The sequence below is a fragment of the Polypterus senegalus genome, chromosome 9, assembly GCF_016835505.1.
Source record: "Polypterus senegalus isolate Bchr_013 chromosome 9, ASM1683550v1, whole genome shotgun sequence".
In the NCBI taxonomy this organism is placed as follows: Eukaryota; Metazoa; Chordata; class Cladistia; order Polypteriformes; family Polypteridae; genus Polypterus; species Polypterus senegalus.
This window is the reverse complement of record NC_053162.1, coordinates 110,545,678-110,569,448: the sequence shown is the minus strand read 5'-3', so window position 1 is coordinate 110,569,448 and position 23,771 is coordinate 110,545,678. Positions and strand designations below refer to the sequence as shown.

General features: G+C 38.5%; 1 protein-coding gene across 1 annotated transcript in view; it reads right to left on the bottom strand.

Moving 5' to 3' along the window:
- The window catches only part of cep89 (centrosomal protein 89), a 440,613-nt gene that overhangs the window by 390,237 nt on the left and 26,605 nt on the right, over positions 1-23,771 (bottom strand). Inside the window, exon 5 of the mRNA XM_039762400.1 lies at positions 6,618-6,649. Within this exon, the coding sequence (XP_039618334.1) occupies positions 6,618-6,649 (32 nt within the window). The remainder of the gene's footprint in view (positions 1-6,617; positions 6,650-23,771) is intronic.

Below are 23,771 nucleotides of genomic sequence, written 5' to 3'. Positions count from 1 at the left end.
ATATTTTTCATACTTCTTCTCAAACTAAGGGTGGTGCGAGGGTAAAATGAATCGGGATGCGCTGATCAATGTAATCGGTGTACCAGGAAATCATGCATTGAGAAAAGCTCCCTTTGCTTGTAATGCAAAGTGTGATTAAATGCATTATTTTTAACGCGTTATGGAGCACATGCATGAAGCTTCTCAGCTGTGCTTGTGCTAAGAAAAGGAAAGATTTTAAAAATAACGTAACACGATTGTCAATGTGACCTTTTGTAAGTAGTGCCTGGAGGATTCAGTGTGGAGAAACTCTAGAGACAGCGTGTGTATTAACTTGTGGATTTTTCTGTGAGTATTTGGTGGCAGTCTGACGAAGTTGCTTGAAGACGGCGTTAGCATGAGCTCAGCTCAGAGCGAAATGAGATGAATGGGAGGGAGATGATGACGTGACTCCCCACCCGCCTTAACTGTCAATCCCCACAAACACAGTCTCGGAATTTGCATAAGCACACCCCTTCACCTACAATTTTAACTTAGTTACAAAGTGATCAAAACTCTCGTTTATATCCTCGTCCTCTCATTAAACTTGTATCCCGCATTACCTGTGGGCATGTGAAACGCCAGCGGTAGCCTGTCTATGAACTTAATTTAAAGTTTAGGTTTACACCTTGCTTTCTTTCCGAGGTAGCAGCACTCATGAATATGGTAGTATATGTCACTCGCCGCTTCTTATTGTTTCGCTGCCTTCTCAATTATTTAATGCATGTTTTCATAAGCGCTTTTTGGAGGTCTTCCTGGTTTTCTACGCACTGCGTTGACAGTCAGTACATGTGATTACGTGGGAGGTGTGATGATGTCACACGAAACTCCGCCCCCCCACGTCTTTCCAGCTCAACTATATTACAGCTAATGGAGAAAAATACCTTCCAGTTATGACCATTAGGCGTAGAATTTCGAAATGAAACCTGCCCAACTTTTGTAAGTAAGCTGTAAGGAATGAGCCTGCCAAATTTCAGCCTTCTACCTACACGGGAAGTTGGAGAATTAGTGATGAGTCAGTGAGTGAGTGAGGGCTTTGCCTTTTATTAGTATATATGTGTGTGTGTGTGTATATATATATATATATATATACACATACAGGGTGGGCCATTTATATGGATACACCTTAATAAAATGGGAATGGTTGGTCATATTAACGTCCTGTTTTGTTTTTTCAATAGGAAGAGGGTCATGTGACACATCAAACTTATTGGGAATTTCACAAGAAAAACAATGGTGTTTTTGGTTTTAACGTAACTTTATTCTTTCATGAGTTATTTACAAGTTTCTGACCACTTATAAAATGTGTTCAATGTGCTGCCCATTGTGTTGGATTGTCAATGCAACCCTCTTCTCCCACTCTTCACACACTGATAGTAACACCGTAGGAGAAATGCTAGCACAGGCTTCCAGTATCCGTAGTTTCAGGTGCTGCACATCTCGTATCTTCACAGCATAGACAATTGCCTTCAGATGACCCCAAAGAAAAGTCTAAGGGGGTCAGATGGGGAGACCTTGGGGGCCATTCAACTGGCCCACGACGACCAATTAAATTTCCAGAAAACTGTTCATCTAGGAATGCTCGGACCTGACACCCATAATGTGGTGGTGCACCATCTTGCTGGAAAAACTCAGGGAACGTGCCAGCTTCAGTGCATAAAGAGGGAAACACATCATCATGTAGCAATTTCACGTTTCCATTGATGAAGAATGGCCCCACTATCTTTGTACCCCATATACCACACCATACCATCAATTTTTTTGTTCCAACAGTCTTGGAGGGATCTATCCAATGTGGGTTTGTGTCAGACCAATAGCGGTTTTGAACTTCACCATTCACATAAAAGTTTGCCTCATCACTGAACAAAATCTTCTGCGTAAACTGAGGGTCTTGTTCCAATTTTTGTTTTGCCCATTCTGCAAATTCAGTGCGCCGATCTGGGTCACCTTCGTTGAGATGCTGCAGTAGCTGGAGTTTGTAAGGGTGCCATTTGTGAGTAGCTAATATCCGCCAAAGGGATGTTCGACTAATGCCACTCTCCAGTGACATGCGGCGAGTGCTACGCTGTGGGCTCTTGCTGAATGAAGCTAGGACAGCCACTGATGTTTCTTCATTAGTGACAGTTTTCATGCGTCCACATTTTGGCAAATCCAACACTGAACCAGTTTCATGAAACTTAGCAAGCAGTTTGCTAACTGTAGCATGGGAGATGGGTGGTCTCGTAGGGTGTCTTGCATTGAAATCTGCTGCAATGACCCGGTTACTGCGTTCACCAGACATCAACACAATTTCTATCCGCTCCTCATGTGTTAACCTCTACGACATGTCAATGGCTGTGAACAAAGAGAAACATGTAAATAACTCATGAAAGAATAAAGTTACGTTAAAACCAAGCACACCATTGTTTTTCTTGTGAAATTCCCAATATGTTTGATGTGTCACATGACCCTCTTCCTATTAAAAAAACAAAAGTTGGATCTAAAATGGCCGACTTCCAAATGGCGACCATGGTCACCACCCATCTTGAAAAGTTTCCCCCCTCACAAATACTAATGTGCCACAAACAGGAAGTTAATATCACCAACCATCAGAGATGGGGGACTCGAGTCACATGACTTGACTCGAGTCAGACTCGAGTCACAATTTTCAGGACTTGAGACTTGCTTGATTGAAGTAAGAAAATGACTTGACTTGACTTTGACTTGAGAGTAAGTGACTTGAGACTTGACTTGACTTAAAGTGGAACACTCGACAATGACTTGAACTTTTAAATATAATTCGTTTAATAAAATAAAATAATAAAATAATTATGACTCAGCAGCACCATAATTGGCGCCTGCGCCCTTAACGCTGCACAACTCTTAACATTACCAAGAAGAAGAAGAAGAAGAAGGACGCTGCACAACTTGAACCGCGCCAAACATGGCAGACAATAGTCGAGCTCCTCATATAGTCACGTTTGGCTATAATGACTTTGAACTAGACCGTACTAACAAAAAAAGATTTGCCAGATGCAGAGAATGCAACGCGAGAGTATCAGACACGACACCCACAACATCAAATTTCATCCTGCACTTCAAAAATCAGAAGGAAAGGTAAGAAAGTCGAATTCTTTGTAGTCAATTTAATAAAACAATTACTAATTAATTAAATTAATCTTTTCTGTTTGTCATAATTTAGCCTTGGTTGCATGTTTTTTTATCAGAAATGTGATAATCATCTCATAAATAAAACACTATAACGTTACCAGTGGCGTAGCCACATTTTAATGTTGAGTGCAACTTGAAATGAAAGGGCTTCTCAATATTACATGTAAACTATAATGTCTATATTAAATGTGCGCATTTTCAAGCGTTTGTATGGACTGACTGCGTGTGGTTAGTTGAATGGCAGCTCGTGTAACATTATAAAAAAATCTAAGATGAAAGCGTCAGTGCAATCACTTCTCCTTCAATAACTCGTTCAAAACTTTTTGGTCATACAGACAAGAATAATTTCATCGTTCGAATCGGTTACGTTAAGTGTCTATAATTTTTTTGTGTACACTCACAATAACAACAAAATGTTGTGTGCTGTATAACAATGAAACCAGTTCAAATAGAAAACAAATATATCAGATTATATATTATGTATGAAACGTGTATATTGCGCGTCCACCGTAGAGATGACGATTAAGCTTCATAACTTCATCACTAGGCTATATTAACATACTTTGTACATTATATTTATATTCTGCTGAAATGAAAAAGATCCGTTCATTTTAATTAACGAGATTCATCACTAGCGTTAGATTAAAAAGAGTGAATAAATCCCTCTACTGTGCCTTATAATGGACAGCATAAGTATTAAAGCATCATATATAAAACATACTAGATAAATCTTCAGTCACAATACTTTAATTTATAAGGTTCATAGCTTGTATAAATACTTAAGTCTTACATTCTGTCAGTACATATAGTACATATCATTAAGAAATAGTTTTTTTGAGGAAAACTCTATACTCTCTCTATATAATGGATATGTATGGCACCCCGAAGTTTGAATTTCCAAAATGCAGTTTAAATGCAGCTTCAGAAGACTCTAAATGATTCCAGCCGAGGAGGAGGAGTCTTATCTAGCGAAACAATCGGTTATTTTCTAAACAAATGGACAATTTATACACTTTTTAACCTCAAATGCTGGTCTTGTGTTGTCTCTGCGCAGTCTGTGTGATTTGGGTAAATACAGTCTTAGATTGCAGCAAAAGTGCAAACACAGTGTTTACACAGTTAACATGTATAGAAGCTCAAATGCCCTTTACAAAAAAAGGTAAAAACAGCATTGCAGGATGTTTTTGACATTAAAGATATAAAAGAGATTGTTGTTTTTTTGACATCTATTAACTGTATTTACCCGAATCACACAGACTGCACAGAGGGGAGACAAGACCAGCATTTGAGGCTAAAAAGTATATACATTGTCAATTTGTTTGGAAAGTAACCAATCATTTCGGGCTTTCTGAAGCTGCATTTAAACTGCATTTTGGAAGTTCAAACTTCGGGGCCATACATATCCATTATATATAGACAGTGAAATCCTGAAATGTTTTCCTCAAAACAAAAAAACAATTTCTTTATGACTGAGGAAAGAAAGACATGAACATATTGGATGACAAGGGGGTGAGTACATTATCTGTACATTGTTGTTGTCAAAGTAAACTAATCCTTTCAGATTGAATTGCATTATACATTTTAGACTGGATTTCTTAGTTTTAAACATTTTGTGTAAGCAACACAATTTTATTTTCAGATATTAATGTAGTACAGATATGCATATAATTTAAATATAGCAATGCAAATAAGATACATAATATATGTATATAAGTTCATCTTTTCTGTAAAAATTTTTCTGTGCAAAAATAAATGTATCGAAAATTTAACCTCTGTTTGTTTTAGTACTACAACTTGACTTGACTTGGCTTGAAACTTATCAGGACTCGACTTGACTTGCTTAGGGTGAACCCTTGACTTGACTTGACTTGCTTGCTTGATTTGTCTTGACTGTGACTTGAGACTTGATGGTTAACACTTGAAACTTGCTTGGACTTGATCATATGTGACTTGTCCCGATCTCTGCCAACCATTCCCATTTTATTAAGGTGTATCCATATAAATGGCCCACTCTGTATACACACAGTATATATAGGAGGGTATATGCAAATATACAAATTAAAAGTCCTGTGGCATATCCAAATTACCGAACTTTCTAGAAATATCATAATTGTACAATACAAGTACCTGTATCTGTTTTCATGCTTTCCATTCATAGCAGACAGTAACAGGCACGATTAAAGGGTAACTACAGTTCATGACAATTATGTGGTTATTGATATTAACGCAGCACTCTCTTAGCTTGGGAAGGATTTTCAGATAGCAGATTAAATACAACTAACTTTCCACAAGCTCTAAACAATCTTTTTAAATTTCGGTATTACTTTTATGTTTTAGATCAGTCTACTTGCACTAAACTTCAACTTGGTTAAATGTTTATTCGTGAAAATGTGCACATTCCACTAATGAACATATTTGTGAATGCATATCTACTGTTCTGCATTGCTCACCATTAGCTTTAATGTGCTTTCAAGAACTTCAAGAACTGTCCATTATTGTGTGCCCATTATAAACACCATGAAAGAGCTGAACAACTCGCAATATCTGCATAAGAAATCTGTTGGACCATGATTCTCAAAACGTTGGCTATGCACCCCCTTTAAATGTAGGTAACACAATTATTTATATTGTTGAAGAATATACAGTTACAGTTAAAAACAACTTTTTTTCTAATTTTGGTTCTGTACATTACCACAATGAATTTTAAATGAAACCACTCAGATGCAGTTGAAGTGCAGACTTTCAGCTTTAATTCAGTGGGGAGAACAAAACGATTGCATAAAAATGTGAGGCAAAAGTTGTCTCTGTCCAAATATTTATGGACCTAACTGTATGCTGAATTTGTATTGTATTTATGTGGATATACAGTATGTCTCTATTCAGGGTTTGTATTCTGCTCGTACCACTAGCATAATATATTTTGTTGTTTAACAGAAAGTAATGAACTGGGTTTCATGTATGTTAAATAGTTTCATACTAGTTATTTTATTTAGGTTTTAACCAAATCTATAACTTTATAGGTATATACTGAGTATATCATACCAATAAAATATTTCCACAGGTGGTTATTAGTATTATGGGAAGGTGACATATCCTATTGCTGTTAAAGTAGTATCTTGGAGTTTAAAGATAGGTAAGTCTGCAGACATAACCTAATTAATGTTTGATATTAACTAAGCAGTCTGAGATTGATTTATGACATGGCTAAGAGAAGGGGGTTGATTTTCAAGCTATATATAGTGCACACTGTGTTAATTTGGTATTCAAGACTTTAATGTTATAGCTCTGAATAAATATTAATGGTAATAAAATATACAACAGCCGTTTGGCTGAAGTGTTCAATATTAAGGTTATGTACACCTATTAATTACTGCACACTACAAAAATTACATACACGAGAAGTCAAAAACTAGTGAAAGTAAACTTTAAATAATTTAAAAAAAACTTACCCTTTGAGATGAATCTCGGTCTTCAAATATTTCTATTACAAAAATAAAAAAAAAATAATTACAAACATTTAATGTACTTCGAAGACCTCAATCCCACTTACATGCCTTCCATTGAGGAAGCAGAGCCTGGGGACTCGGAGGTGAGCTCCCCCGTCTCTGGGACTGAGGTCACCGAGGTGGTCAAAAAAACTCCTTAGTGGCAGGGCCTGGGGGTGGATGAGATATGCCCAGAGTTCCTCAAGGCTCTGGATGTTGTAGGACTGTCATGGTTGACACTTTTATGGGCAGAATTTCTAGGCGCAACCAGGGAGTTGAGGGAGTCTGGTTTGGTGGACTTGGGATTGGGTCACTGCTTTTTGAGAATGATATTGTCCTGTTTGCTTCATCAGGCCGTGATCTTCAGCTCTCTCTGGATCGGTTCGCAGCCGAGTGTGAAGCGGCTGGGATGGGAATCAGCACCTCCAAATCCGAGACCATGGTCCTCAGCCGGAAAAGGGTGGAGTGCCCTCTCAGGGTTGGGAGCAAGATCCTGCCCCAAGTGGAGGAGTTCAAATATCTCAGGGTCTTGTTCACGAGTGAGGGAAGAATGAAGCCTGAGATCAACTGGTGGATCGGTGCGGCGTTTGCAGTAATGCGGGCTCTGCATCGGTTTGTCGTGGTGAAAAAGGAGCTCAGCTGTAAGGCAAAGCTCTCAATTTACCGGTCGGTCTATGTTCCTACCCTCACCTATGGTCATGAGATATGGGTAGTGACCAAAAGAACGAGATCGCGAATACAAGCGGACGAAATGAGTTTCCTCCGCAGGGTGTCTGGGCTTTCCCTTAAAGATAGGGTGAGAAGCTCAGTCATCTGGGAGGAGCTCAGAGTAGAGCCAGTGCTCCTCTGCATAGAGAGGAGTCAGATGAGGTGGCTCGGGCGTCTGATCAGGATGCATCCTTGACACCTCCCTGGTGAGGTGTTCCAGGCACATCTAACAGGGAGGAGGCCCCGGGGAAGACCCAGGACACGCTGGAGGGACTATGTCTCTCAGCTGGCCTTGGAACTCCTTCGGGATTCATCTGGAAGAGCTAGAAGAAGTGGCCGGGGAGAGGGAAGTCTGGGCATCTCTGCTCAAGCTGCTGTCCCCGTAACCCGATCTCGGATAAGCAGGAGAGGATGGATGGATGGAAGACTACATGTTTTATATTTACAGCATTTTATACTTCATTCCATTTATTAATTTCCTTGTTTTATGTGCATGGTTTGAGAACTTCATTTCACCTTAATACTTACAAATACTTGTTATTGCACACTGTTTTATATATATCAACACCAATAACTACAAATGCATAGAAAATGCAAACAATAAAAAGACAAGTTTAACAATGATTTTCAAACATTTTCATTTAGAACATTAAGTCGTTTACATGTTTTCAAACTGGACACACCGCACTCAAAGCAAGCCGTGAGCTTGCAAAGGTCGTACACATTGATCCTGCATCCTCTTGCTTAGTTCAATAATTTGTATAGGCTTGTATAATCTTGCATGTCTTTTTGCTTTAACTATATGCATTGCTTTATATATATATATATAATGCAATCACTAGGTATTTTTTCCTTCGGTGCACATGGGAAAATGACGTCTTTTCTGTCTTAAGTATATAGCTGCTTTTAACCCAGGATGGTTTGTTCTTACAAATACAGTCACATGAAAAAGTTTAGGAACGCCTCTGAGCCTGAATAATAATTTACTGTACTTTCAACAAAAAAAGATAGCAGTGGTATGTCTTTCATTTTCTAGGAACATCTGAGTACTGGGGTGTTTTCCGAACAAAGATTTTTAGTGAAGCAGTATTTAGTTGTATGAAATTAAATCAAATGTGAAAAACTGGCTGTGTAAAAATGTGGGTACCCTTGTAATTTTGCTGATTTTAATGCATGTAACTACTCAATACTGATTACTTGCAACACCAGATTGGTTGGATTAGCTTGTTAAACTTCATAGACAGGATGTGTTCAATCATGAGAAAAGATATGTAAGGTAGTCAATTGCAAGTTGTGCTTCCCTTTGACTCTCCTCTGAAGTGACAGCATGGGATCTTCAAAGCAACTTTTAAAAGATCTGAAAACAAAGATTTTTCAGTATCATGGTTTAGGGAAAGGATACAAAAAGCTATCTCAGAGGTTTAAATTGTCAGTTTCAACTGTATGGAATGTAATCAGGAAAAGAAAGGCCACAGGCACAGTTGCTATTAAACCCAGGTCTGGCAGGCCAAGAAAAATACAGGAGCGGCATATGCACAGGATTTTGAGAATGGTTACAGACAACCCACAGATCACCTCCAACGACCTGAAAGAACATTTTGCTGCAGACAGTGTATCTGTACATCGTTCTACAATTCAACACAATTTGCACAAAGAAAATCTGTATGGCAGGGTGATGAGAAAGAAGCCCTTTCTAGACACACCACAAACAGAGTCGCTTGTTGTATGCAAATGATCACTTAGGCAAGCCAGATTCATTTTGGAACAAAGTGCTTTGGACTGATGAGACAAAAATTCAGTTATCTGGTCAGAACAAAAAGCGCTTTGCATGGCTGAAGAAGAACACCGCATTCCAAGAAAAACACCTGCTACATACTGTCAAATTTGGTAGAGGTTCCATCATGCCATGGGGCTGTGTGGCTAGTTTTGTGACTGGGGCCCTTGTTAAAGTCAAGGGTCAGATGAATTCAACCCAATATCAAGAAATTCTTCAGGATAATGTTCAAGCATCCATCACAAAGTTGAAGTTATGCAGGGGCTGCATATTCCAACAAGACAATGACCCAAAACACAGTTCGAAATCTACAAAGGCATTCATGCAGAGGGAGAAGTACAATGTTCTGGAATGGCAATCACAGTCCCCGGACTTGAAAATCGTCGAAAAATCTATGGGATTTGAAGGAGGCTGTAAATGTTCGGCAGCCATCAAATTTAACTGAACTGGAGAGATTTTATATGGAGGAATGGTCAAATATACCTTAATTCAGAATCCAGACACTCATCAAAGGTTACAGGAGGCGTCTAGAGGCTGTTATATTTGCAAAAGGAAACTCAACTAAGTCATGATGTAATATCCCTGTGGTGTGCCCAAATTTATGCACCTATCTAATTTTGTTATGATGGATATTGCATATTTTCTGTTAATCCAATAAACTTAATGTCACTGCATAAATACTATTGTTTCCATAAGACATTGCATATATTAAAAGAAAGTTTCTACTTTGAAAGCTAAGCCAATGATAAACAAAAATCCAAAGAATTTAGAAGGGTTCCCAAACTTTTTCATATGACTGTAATCTAAATTCCAAATATTCTGTACAACTAATATATATTTTAATCACATTTCAGATACATTTTAAAAGTTGTGTAGTCTGCTTTGTAAAATGGAGAGAAGCTGACATCACTTGTTTTGTGCTAAAATTAATGGCTGTTAGGAGACATGTACAACATTGATACAATGGAAGCTAGGATAAAAGATGCCAAAGTTGCATATTATGTCCATTGCAGGGCACAATGATTAAACTTGTTGACACCATCAGAAGTGTACCTGATGCTGGAAATTTTTTTGCTTTGTTTGAAAAATTGTACATATTAATGTCTGGACTCTATGTCCATCAGAAATGGTTGGATGTGGGCTTGCAAAATTTAGCATGTCACAATGTAATGGACAGACTACCCGTTACTCTTAAGTGCTTGAGGAAATTCTATGTGAAAACAATCCACATAGAGCTATTGAAGCTCATGGAATACTGTGTTCAATTTATTTCAACTTTGTAGAATGTCTTACAGTGTTCAGAAAGGATTTAGTAGATTCTAAATGTTTTCCAGACATGCTGCAGTCAAAAACACTTGGTCTTTTTAAGGCTGTTTTAATTCAATCACTGAAAGACACAATTACACATTATTGAAGCAATGCCTGTTTTGATGAAATTTGGAGTGATATAGTTGACACATGTGAAAGAACTGGCATTTCTACAAGCCAGTACTTCTCAAAGCGTTTACTAAGGGTAACAAGAAAACTCAAAGATTGTGCTGACACCACCAGCTTTGGAGAGCATGCAGAAACAGACAGCAAATATGATTTTCAAGACAAGACTACCCAGTTAATGATAGCATATTTGGGGAAATGGAAAGGCATTTTTCTAATACTAACTGCTGTATCACAATTGGTATTCAGGCTCAGAATCCATCTAGTTCTAGCTGTCTAAGAAAGGAGGATGTTCTTCTTTTGAGAAACACTTATGTGGCTTAGGTTGTGCAATGTTACAGTTACAGTATAGTGCAAGTTTACAGTGAGGTAATTATAATTACAAGTACAAACAGTTCTACTGGGAGCACTGGATGGACTGATTGGTTGTGTTTACAACTCTTGGAATGAAATTGTTTCTGAGCCTTGAGGTACATACAGGAAAGTCTCTTGAAACATTTGCCGGATGGGTGAAGTTCAAATAGACTGTGGCATGGCGAGTGAAGTCCATACAGATGCTGATGGCTTTCTTGAAGCAGTCTGTCCACCAGCGCTCTCAACCTGTGCATCTGTGATACCACACACAAATACAATAAACAGGTCAAGATACTCTCAGTGGTGCACCAAGAGAAATAACTCTAAAGCAGTTATGGTATTTGTAATAGTCTGGACATTCCTTACATAGTTACATTGTTGCAGAATGATTACAATCAAGTGTCTTAAATTTGTAAATGATATGCAGTTAATTTTGGTGCATCTGATATAGCCTGCATCATGGATGTGAATCTAAAAAAGACCACAGAAACAGTAGCAGTACTTTGATGCTGGGTGCTGCCAGTTTGCAAACCTGAGCTGAAAAATATACAGAATACACATGGTGTGATTCTGCCGTGAAAATGTATGTGGCTTTACACAAGATTTAACTTTCATACATCTCAAAGTGAGTGCAGAAATGGCCATAAACAACATTTTTGTGCATATGCACCATTTACACATGAGGTCCCATGCATCTACTTATGAAATGTTACAGGATCAGTTGTTAGAAAAGGCAGCCTGTCCATATATCTGTGAGAAGTTATTATTTGAACAAGACCTCACTCTTGAAAAAGCCATGACATACTGTAAGGTTTGCAAATTGAAGCTGCTCAAAACCAAGCAGGGATCTTGGCAGCCACTTCCTCAACCATAGTTGATACAGTTCAAAGAACAATGTTATCTATAAGACACCGTGATGGTCAGACCAGTGCACAGCCTGGTTGTAGCACCTCTATTACCTGCAATAAGGATCGGTCATGTTTCCATTGTGTGTCTGTAGCACATCTAGCTAATGCTTCCCAGTAACTGGTCGCATCAGTCACATGCAAAAGCTGTGAGAAATTTGGACATTTTTTAAGTGTATGTGGTTCTGTTTCACAAGGCAGAGTTCAGGGCATTTATATTCCAGATATTACAAATTTTGTCTGTAAATGATGATACAAAACTGCCTGGAAATCTCATGCACCGTTACAATTCAAGTAAATGATTCTAAATCTTATCTGTTGCACCTCCTCATAGACATGGACTCATCTGTATCCATCTTAACCAACAGGTTATGTAGCAGGTATTTTAGTTATTGTGCTTTCTCTGCTCTCTGCATAAGTCCACTGTGATATTCAAAAGCTAAAACTTCCTGACATAGGAAGCCTCCAAGCCTATATTTCATATGCAGCTATCATGGTGCCACTGTCAACTTTTTTCATCTTCAAGAATATTTTTCAAGGCACAGAGCTTTCCTTAATGCATCCCTTTCCACAGTTGCTTCTGTTATGCATTAATTTTTAGGACTAAAGTCATGGTATGCAATGATTTTACCACATCACACCACAATAGTAGAGTCAATGCGTGCTTTTTTATGTGGACAATCCAACTTTGATTGTTTTGCTTCTGCAGTGCTTATGCATTAATGGAGATAGACTTTTCCATACTGTATATTGCCAAGTACCAGTAATATATAGCGGCATTGAAGGCACTTTCTTACACAAGTGCAATGTGGTCTTGAATGTCATGAATTTCATTGTACAGCTCAGCAACAAGACAAAACTGCCTCAGTGTATTTCTGCGTTACGAGACCTTGCATCTTCCTGTGACTTTAAAAATAAAACTGATGAAATGTAATAGGACAGTTGGGCAGTCTTGGTGAGGCTTGGCGAGACAGTAGCCACAACATCATACACATGACCAAATTCTGAGTCAGTGTTTCACCAAGCATCCTCATGAGTAGTTGTGTCGTGTGCAGATACTGTACTATTTCATAACACTTCTCAATATTTTCCACGAGATGAACAATAAAGTGAAAAATGGCCTCTGTTTACAATGAAAGAAAAATTAACAATCCTGGAAAAACATAAAACCGGAATGAAGAAAAATGACGTGGTGAAAGTGTTCGGAATCGTGCCTTCAACTTCATCTGTCTCGTTTTCATTAAGTATTCTCATACCTGTAATTCTATTTTTAAAAAAAAAAAAAAGTTATACAGTGATCCCTCGCTATATCGCGCTTTGATTTTCGTGGCTTCACTCCATCGCGGATTTTAAATGTAAGCATATATAAATATATAATCATGGATTTTTCGCTGGTTCGCAGATTTCTGCAGACAATGGGTCTTTTAATTTATGGTACATGCTTCCTCAGTTTGTTTGCCCAATTGATTTCATACAACTGACGCGATTGGCGGATGGCTGAAAAGCTACCCAATCAGAGCACGTATTAAATAAAACTCCTCAATGATATACGATATGCTTCCCTCGCGGTGCTTCGCACACTTAAAAGCTCTAACAGCACGTATTGATCTTTGATTGTTTGCTTTTCTCTGCCTCTCTCACTCTCTCTGACATTCTCTGCTCCTGACGGAGGGGTCGTGAGCAGAGGGGCTGTTTGCACAGTGGCTGTTTGCTTAAAAGATACGGACGCTCCTCTAAAAAATGATGAAAGACTACCTTCACATTGATCCCTTCATTGCGGCTGCTTTATCGCGGTGCTTCGCATACATAAAAGCCCAACAGCCCTATTGATTTTTGATTGTTTACTTTTCTCTCTCTCTCTCTCTCCGACATTCTCTGCTCCTGATGTGCACTTTACTTTTTTAATTGTGAGAAAGAACTGCCATCTCTGTCTTCTCATGGAGAACAATTTAAACTTTTGACTAAAGGGTGTTATTTCATGTCTAGAGGGCTATAATAATGTTAAAAAACGTATTTAGAAGGTCGTAAACAGTTTTTCTATGCTCTACCTGCGAAAATATTTCTTTATAAATAAAGAATCCTACTTTGCGTAAATTCATTTATCGCGGTAGAGTCTGGAACGGATTAACTGCGATAAACGAGGGTTTACTGTATTCAATGTATCGTTTTCATTCTGTGTTCATATCTGTGTTTCTATTTAAAAAAGTTACATCTAACATCTTATCACTCTGTTTTCACACCTGTATTTCTTTAAGAAAAACTTACATTTAATGCCTTTTCATTCTGTGTTTATATCTACAGGTATATTTCGATTTAAAAAGGTTACGTCTAATGTCTCATTTTCAAATACAATATTTTTTTCAGTTTCAAAAGCTCTGTTTTTTATATAGGTATTGTCAAGCTTGGGTCACAGAGTTGCACACAAGGGACAGGAAGGTGAGTCCAGGTTTTCAAGGAAAATAAAGGTACACTATTACTGTATAGAGAAGGCAGGTACAGTCTCAAAACTTTGCTCAAAACAGGAGCTGTTAGGAGCCACGACATGGGCAAGCATCTTGCTTTAGCTGCCATCTTTATATTAGAAGAACACCAGCGGCTCAGTATCAACTTTGTGGCAGACGCGGTCTGAAGATGAGAAATCAGGAAGGTGAGCTAATCACCTGTGACCTTGATCACAATACTATACTTATTTTCTCCATATTTGTTATGACGAAATTTCCATACAATAGAAATTATGCAGAGCGATCTGAAATCTATACTAATCTATACTAATGGAATCCTGACATGAACATGACTTCTGCACAGAGGCAAAAAAACAAACAAACAAACATACATTCACCTAAAGGATTATTAGGAACACCATACTAATACAGCGTTTGACCCCCTTTCACCTTCAGAACTGCCTTAATTCTACGTGGCATTGATTCAACAAGGTGCTGAAAGCATTCATTAGAAATGTTGGCCCATATTGATAAGATAGCATCTTGCAGTTGATGGAGATTTGTGGGATGCACATCCAGGGCACGAAGCTCCCGTTCCACCACATCCCAAAGATGCTCTATTGGGTTGAGATCTGGTGACTTTGGGGGCCATTTTAGTGCAGTGAACTCATTGTCATGTTCAAGAAACCAATTTGAAATGATTCGAGCTTTGTGACATGGTGCATTATCCTGCTGGAAGTAGCCATCAAAGGATGGGTACATGGTGGTCATGAAGGGATGTACATGGTCAGAAACAATGCTCAGGTAGCCCATGGCATTTAAACGATGCCCAATTGGCACTAAGGGGCCTAAAGTGTGCCAAGAAAACATCCCCCACACCATTACACCACCACCACCAGCCTGCACAGTGGTAACAAGGCATGATGGATCCATGTTCTCATTCTGTTTACGCCAAATTCTGACTCTACCATTTGAATGTCTCAACAGAAATTGAGAATCATCAGACCAGGCAACATTTTTCCAGTCTTCAACTGTCCAATTTTGGTGAGCTCGTGCAAATTGTAGCCTCTTTTTCCTATTTGTAGTGGAGATGAGTGGTACCCAGTGGGGTCTTCTACTATTGTAGCCCATCCGCCACAAGGTTGTGCATGTTGTGGCTTCACAAATGCTTTGCTGCATACCTCGGTTGTAACGAGTGGTTATTTCAGTCAAAGTTGCTCTTCTATCAGCTTGAATCAGTCGGCCCATTCTCCTCTGACCTCTAGCATCAACAAGGCATTTTCGCCCACAGGACTGCCGCATACTGGATGTTTTTCCCTTTTCACACCATTCTTTGTAAACCCTAGAAATGGTTGTGCGTGAAAATCCCAGTAACTGAGCAGATTGTGAAATACTCAGACCGGCCCGTCTGGCACCAACAACCATGCCACACTCAAAATTGCTTAAATCACCTTTCTTTCCCATTCTGACATTCAGTTTGGAGTTCAGGAGATTGTCTTGACCAGGTCCACACCCCTAAATGCATTGAAGCAATTGCCATGTGATTGGTTGATTAGATAATTGCATTAATGAGAAATTGAACAGGTGTTCCTAATAATCCTTTAGGTGAGTGTATAAATAAATATTGCCAGCCTTGCACAATCAGTGAATGTTTCACTGGCACTGCACAGGTACTTTTAATGGAGGAGTGTGGTGTGACTCAGTCATTAAATGCCTTTCCCGCTTTTAACTTAAAATACAGGAGAAAACCTGGGAGGACCTCTGATGACACTTTCAATCTGGCAACAGAAATACTGTCCTTCCCAGCTACACTACAATTTAAACTGTTGCTAAACCGTTATGTAGATGCAGAACTGAGAGAAAGATTATTCTCTAAGTTTTGCTGTTGTAGTTCCTTTCACTTGTAGCTATTAAATGGAGCATCTGATACTGGCCACAACACTGATGAAGTGTGCCTCTCTTCTCATTATAATATATATTCAAAGAATGCAACTGATCTCCATTTGAGACCACTGATCATATTTGACAAGAGACCAAGCTCGAGACAGGTCCTATTACAAATACCCAAAAGTCCAAGACAAGTCCCAAGATGAAAGAAAAAAATGTCTACAAACAGGGCAGGAGTCAAAGACTGGACTTGAGTTCTGCAGCTTGGACTTAACCTATCAGAGGTGCTATGACCAGGACCTGAAATTATAATTTCATGCTCTAAAAACTACTAATACTTCTGATTTAAAACAGTTTTGCAAAAAAGAGAGAACAAAAATTCCTCCAAACTATGTGAAAGACCATACTAGTTGCAGAGTTTGATGTTAATAATGGTACAGCCAAAAAAAAAAATAAAAAAAATACAATTTCATACAGTGAAACCCACAACTGGTCAAGTCATTTTCTAACCTGCTTACTCCAGACAAGGGTTGTTTGGCAGGGGCCCATCCCAGCTAGCATAATGCTCAAAGTAGGAACCTTGGACAATGCACTATTCCATTGCAGGATGAATATGCACACAGCCAAATACCAAACACACACTAGGCCAAATTTAGCATTTACAAATTCACCTAACCTATGTGTATTAGTCATAGTGGACTTGTCAATATAAATATTGATACAGTGTAAAGAAGGTTAATAGGATATTAGGTTATATATCACAATGTCTGGAGAACAAGTCAAGTGAAGTGAAGTTATGTTAAAGTTATATGACAGGGGTGGCCAATTCCAATCCTGGAAAGCTGCAGTAGCTACAGGTTTTTGTTTGAACCCTGTTGCTTAATTAGAAGCCAATCCTCACCAATAGCATACCATTTAATGTCATGGCTTGTGTTCTGTTTATTTTCAGTTCATTCTGAAATCAAAGATTTTTTTCCCCCCTTATTAATGGTCCATATATCACCCAAATGATTTGAAGCCTAAAACAGATGAGCAATTTTCAGTTCTTCACTTTCTCTTCAGTTTCATTTAGAGTACTTAATTAAACCAAATAGTGAATGATGAATACACACAGGTGGAAAATGAGATAAGCTAGATGCAGAACTCCTGGTTCCTTTATCATTTTAATCTTATTGCTAATAAGGAATAGTTAACATAATGAATATTTGATAATGAATTATATGTTTAAGACTAAGCAATTAAGGGTTCAAAATCTTAAGTGAGAAAACTAAAATGAAGCATAAAAATGAAAAGTGAGCAATAAGTGCATCATCAGCAATGAATTATTTCCCATGAAGCAATTGGGTTGGAACAAAAACCTGAAGCCACTGTGGCCCTCCAGTACCAACGTTGCTTAGCCATGATTTAAAAGGTCTGAGGCTTAAAATACCAAATAAATGAAGAACTAGTTGCTAATTTAAAAAAAAAGTTAGAATAAAAACCTGCAGCCACTGTGGACTGCATTGGGCCACCCCTGTTATGTAACACACTACTGAGGCCTCACCTTCTGTAGTGTCTACAGTTTTGGTTTCCATGTTGCAAAAAAGATGTAGTAGTGCAAGAGCAAGTCCAGGGGAGAGTGACTAGGCTGATTCCGCGACAGGTATGAGCTCTGAAGAGAGAGTGAAGAAGTTAACATATTCAGTTTAAGCAAATAGAGATTAAGAGGGGACATGTTCAACATGTTCAAAAACATGAAGGGAATTAGTACAGTGGATCCTAGCTGTTATTCCAACAAGAACATTGAAAATTTGTTAAGGGCAGATTTTGCATACAAAAGTTTTTTGTAACACAGCAAAGAAGCAGAGACAAATTAAATAAATTACCAAGTACTGTAGTGAACAGTAGCACTTTAGGGATCATCAAAACTCAATTTGATGTTATTCTGTGGTACCTAGGTGAATACAATGTACATGTTGTTACACACGTGCGATTGGGAGAAATCTGAAAGATCTTATGAAAAGTACTACCATGCCAAAATAGGGGGTGGCAAGATGCACTAACTCTCTTTCTCAATCTTCTTCAGACCATCCACGAGAAATCTTGCCAGGTCTTGGTGCCATGGAGGACGTCACTGCCTTTCCTGGTGTCATTAATGATGTCACTTTCAGTCCAGAAGATGTCACTTTCCAGTGCCAGTGATGATGTCACTTCCAGTTACAGGATCCTATTACATTCAGTTCTGTTTTGGACTTGAACCTGTGATCATCTCAATCAAATTTAAACCCATTTGCAGCCAAGGCACAATATACAGGTGGTTGCCCCAAACCTTTTTATGTCCATGGTCTACTTTTGTGACAACGCTTATTGTGTTGTTCTGATGTTCTAATACTCTAATTCTAAAACATAACAAAAAACACCCCACTCTTACTCATTCTGATGAGTCAATTTAGGAAACTGAAATTAACTAACAGGGAAATGTACAGGAAAAATGGAGAGCATGTGCAAACTCCCACATGTGTCTTACTACAGAGCAGAACCCATGTAATTTATATAAAAATTGTAACACCATTTGTTAGTCTCTTGAACTTTTCAGCTTTTATTTTTATATTATTGATCCGATTTATAAGCAAAGTTATTTCAGTTCTTAGATCCTCAAACAAACATCGTCTACAGAGGGAATCCTCAAAACTGTGCATTTTGTGCCACTGTTTTATCAGAAAGGGTGGTTGTAAGTGGCAGGGGCTACAAAAAGTTCAAAATCTTTCTAAAATAGCTAAGTCAAAGTTCATTAAATTTTGTAGCAATTGCTGTTGAAAAAAATTAAAATCTAGAATTTAAATCCTTTTAAAAGTTCCATTGAGAAATGGGGTTGTAATGTGGGGGTGCAAAACAAAAACTATTTTATCAGGGCAAAACATTTCAGCCAATGGAAATGAATTTAGCATATTGTTTAGCCCTGCTTACAGTGAAGGCTACTTTCCTAATAAGTGGCTCAATATTAATAATGGCTGAGAGAGTAATGGATGTGGTGTGATGGGGGATAAGCATAAAAATCACGCATTATTTAAAAACAGCTGTGTCTACTTTCACATTTTTTTGGATTTACATTATTGGTAGTGCAATTTAAATCAGACTTCACAGAGTTCAGTAATTTCACTAAAGAGTTAGAATGGGATGCACAAACACAACAAAAAAAACATGCATTACTCCAGAATGGCAAAGTTGGATGTTTAGAATTACTTTACATGGCAGAATGAAGTATAAAATAACACATACTGCTGAAAGCAGTGGATTCTACGGAAGCGTATTAGGGCCAGGGTGAAAAAAAAAAAATACGGACACAGCGAAGAAAAAAAAAGTCTAAATGTCGAGATTAAAGTCGACATGCTGACTTTATTCTCGACGTGCTGACTTTATTCTCGACATTTACGTCGAGATTAAAGTCGACATGCTGACTTTATTCTCGCCATTTATGTCGAGATTAAAGTCGACATTTACACTTTATTCTATTGTTTATTTTGTCAGTAGAATGTCGCAAACTAAACTTCATCTTTAAATGAATGTTCAATTTACTAGATTTTCTCAAACCCCTTCATTAATTAATGTAGCACATTAAATGCTTTATATTAAGTGTTCCCCGACCCAGTTTTTAATCTCTATGCGCTTCTTCAACTGACTTCCTCTTGCACTGTGAGGCGCAGACAGCGATCGCCGCACATTGACTTCATGATGTTCCTGCTCTAAGAACATTCAGAATACTAAGAGAAATACTTGATATCTTCTTCACGATGAAATGCAATAAAGCATGTATTAAACATGGGTGGCGGGGGGCACGGTGGCGTGGCTATAGAGCTGCTCCCTTGCATTAAGGGGTTCCCAGTTGTATGTTCTGTGTAGTGAACTTTATGGCAAGTGTGACGAGGCTCCAAAAAAACTGGATATATAAATGGGTATCGCACAGGTTTAACTGGAATATCGTGTAAATGTTGGGTTTGTGATGTGGTGGTCGGAGACACGAACGCAGAATTCAATGGATGTTCTTCTGAGCGGGCTTTCTTTATTACATGCGCTGTCTCTATCTAGCGTACTAAACTTCCAGTTCCAATCCTTGTTTTTTCTTTCTGCACATAACCAATCACCACACGATAAACGTCTTTGTGAAATTAAAACAAGTTATAAACCTAGACCCCAGAGTTTTCAAAAATGTACAGAACTTAAAATGTATTAAAGCATATGGGGGCATGGTGGCGTGGTGGTTCACTGCTGCTTCGCAGCAGCAAGGGGGTCCTGGGTGTTCCCTGCCTTGAGTTTACATGTTTTTCTGGTGGGTCTACTCGGCGTGTTTCAGTTTCCTTTCAAAGACATGTAGGATATGGGGTTTTGTTATGTATTATTGACCCTGCTACTTTATATGTTGCACGTATTCACCCTGCGATGTGTTGGCATCTCATTCAGGATTTACTCCTGCCTCGCACAGGATGCTTGCTGGGATGGGCGCAACCCTGAATGGATGGCATAATTAAGCATGTATAATGAAGATTTTTTTTAAATTTCTGAAAACTCCATCCCAGCAAGCACCGTGCCCCCACATGCTTTAATAATTTAAAGTTCAGAAAACTCCGAGGTCTAAGTTTATAACTTGTTTTAATTTCACAAAGACGTTTATCTTGTGGCGATTGGTTATGTGCAGAAAGAAAAAGCAAGGATAGAAACTGGAGGTTTAGTACGTCAGATAGAGACAGCACGCATGCAATAAAGAAAGCCCCCTCAGAAGAACATCCATTTAATCCCGTGTTCGTGTCTCCGACCCACCAAGCCCAATATTTACACAATATTTAAGTTAAACCTGTGCGATACCCATTCATATATCCAGTTTTTGGGACTTTGTACTACACTGAACATACAACTGGGCACCCTTAATGCAAGGGAGCAGCTCTATAGCCATACAGTGGCCCCGTCACCATGTTTAATACATGCTTTATTGCATTTCATCGTGAAGAAGATATCAAGTATTTCTCTTAGTATTCTGAATGTTCTTAGAGCAGGAACATCATGAAGTCAATGTGCGGCGATCGCTGTCTGCGCCTCACAGTGCAAGAGGAAGTCAGTTGAAGAAGCATAGAGATTAAAACTGGGTCGGGAACACTTAATATAAAGCATTTAATGTGCTACATTAATTAATGAAGGGGTTTGAGAAAATCTAGTAAATTGAACATTCATTTTAAGATGTTTAGTTTGCGACATTCTACTGACAAAATAAACAATAGAATAAAGTGTAAATGTCGACTTTAATCTCGACATAAATGGCGAGAATAAAGTGGAAATGTCGAGAATAAAGTCAGCATGTCGAGCTTTAATCTCGACATTTAGTCTTTTTCGCTGTGTCCGTATTTTTTTTTTCACCGTGGCCCTAATACGCTTCCGTAGGATTCCCAATTATACCATCCATTGATTACACTATTTTAAAGACTCAATTGAACTAATTCAACCAGAAAAACGGTTTACTTTGTTGTTTGTCCTGCATATAGTAAGCTGAAATTTATTTCAAGCTCATCTAAAAATTTATATGCCCAGGGAAAAAAAGTTTTTTTTTGTTTTTTTTTTTAATTTAAATTTGCATTCATGGTTCCAAAACACGGTTCTAAAAGAACATTGCCTTGTCTCACTCATGTACAGTTAGTTTAAATGCCACCTCCAAATTGAGTGCATGCAGGGGTCCTGTGATGGAATGTCCTGCCACCCTGAATTAAATTGCAAATGGCATCAAAAACTATTAGTAATTGAAAAAAACAATGTGGAATATATAACTAAATGTAAAGATTATAACCACATGAGAACAGAGAAAATTGCAAGTGAATTTTAATTTATAAAACCTAATGACAGAGTGCAGTCAACTCAGAGGTGTCTTGCTGACACCATTTACTGGCAGTAACATATTCTGCAATTTATATGCCAAAGGGGTTATGCATAAGAGGTCGTCATAGGCCTTTATACTGGATCTACTCTATTTTATATCTTCAAAATTGCTTATAACTTTTTAGGTGTTATTTCATTTATTAAGTTATAATTAGCGGTCATTGTTGCTGAAAAGGAGCTCTTACAACAGTCAAATTATTGCTCCCACACACTAAAAGATATTTTTTCATGAAAATTCCTATTACACTTTAATAGGAATAGATATTGTACTGCATTAATGGTAAAATAAGATCTCTCTATATATTTTATATTATACTAGACATTAAGCCCGTTACAATAATGGGCGCTAGAACAGCAGTGCATAAACATTAGTAGGAAAAGTCTATATTAATTGGCAAGGGACCTTGTATGTGGCTGTAATATGCATCACTGTATTGTGTGCCTTTAATTTTCTCTCTCAGTAGTACTGGTTTGTATTTCCATAAAATGCCTGTAATTTTGTCTGAAAGAAATACAGTGGAACCTTGGTTCATGACCATAATTTGTTTTTAAACTCTGGTTGTAACCCGATTTGCTCGTGAACTGAAGTAATTTCCCCCATAGGATTGTATGTAAAACCAATTAATCCGTTCCAGACCATATGAACTGCATGTAAATATATATTTTTAAGTTTTTAAGCACAAATATAGTTAATTACACCATTGAATGCACAGTGTAATAGTAAACTAAATGTAAAAACATTGAATGACACCAATAAAACCTTGAACAACAGAGAAAACTAACACTGCAAGAGTTTGCGCTATAGCCTTACGACCCGCTTGCTAAAAACACGTTTTTTAATAAGTTTTAAGCACAGGGAAAAAAATGAACATTTGAAAAAGCCGTAATTTAATAAACCACCAAGAAAAGTAACATTGCAACAATGCAAGCGCGCCTGTGGGTGTGTGTGTGTGTGTGTGTGTATCTCTCTCGCGGGCCTGCGTGTGTGTGTGTGTCTCTCTTAAGCGAGCGCATCTGTGTCTCTGTGTGTATCTCTCTCTTAAGCACGCGCCTTTGTGTCTGTGTGTGTGTGTGTTAGTGTCTCTCTCTCTCGCGGGCCTGCGTGTGTGTGTGTGTGTGTGTCTCTCTTATGCGCACGCCTCTGTGTCTGAGCGTGTCTCTTTTAAGCGCGCGCCTCTGTGTCTGTGTGTCTGTCTGTCTCTCTCTCTCGCCTGTGTCTGTCTGTCTCTCTGCATACACAGGGAATGCACAAGAAGAGACTGAACACATGCCGTGTGGCCCGTGCATGCGCACTTCACCAGAAGACACACACACACACACGGACACCTGGACGCACATAGGGTTTTATTAAAGAGAATATAAATTGTATATTGTGATATATGGCCAGCAGTTTATCCCGGCCAAAACCCCCACACCGCTAGATGGAGTCCTCCCTGAAACATGGAGACGCCCCGAATTCCAGCAGGGCATCATGGACAATGGAGTTCGGCTTCACAGCCCTGCTGGATACAGTGGGGGCTGCCAGGGGACTCTGCAGGGAGACACAAGTGTTTTTATTATAGCCCGAAAGTACTCCCTAATCACAGGGACGAAAAGAATGAAGAGTAGTTATATGCATGCAGCTTCTGTCAAAATGATATATGACCCTTATGCCCCAGCCCCTATGACGTCATACCGGAAGTCCCACCCGTATGACGCAAGACCGGTCCCCCCACGT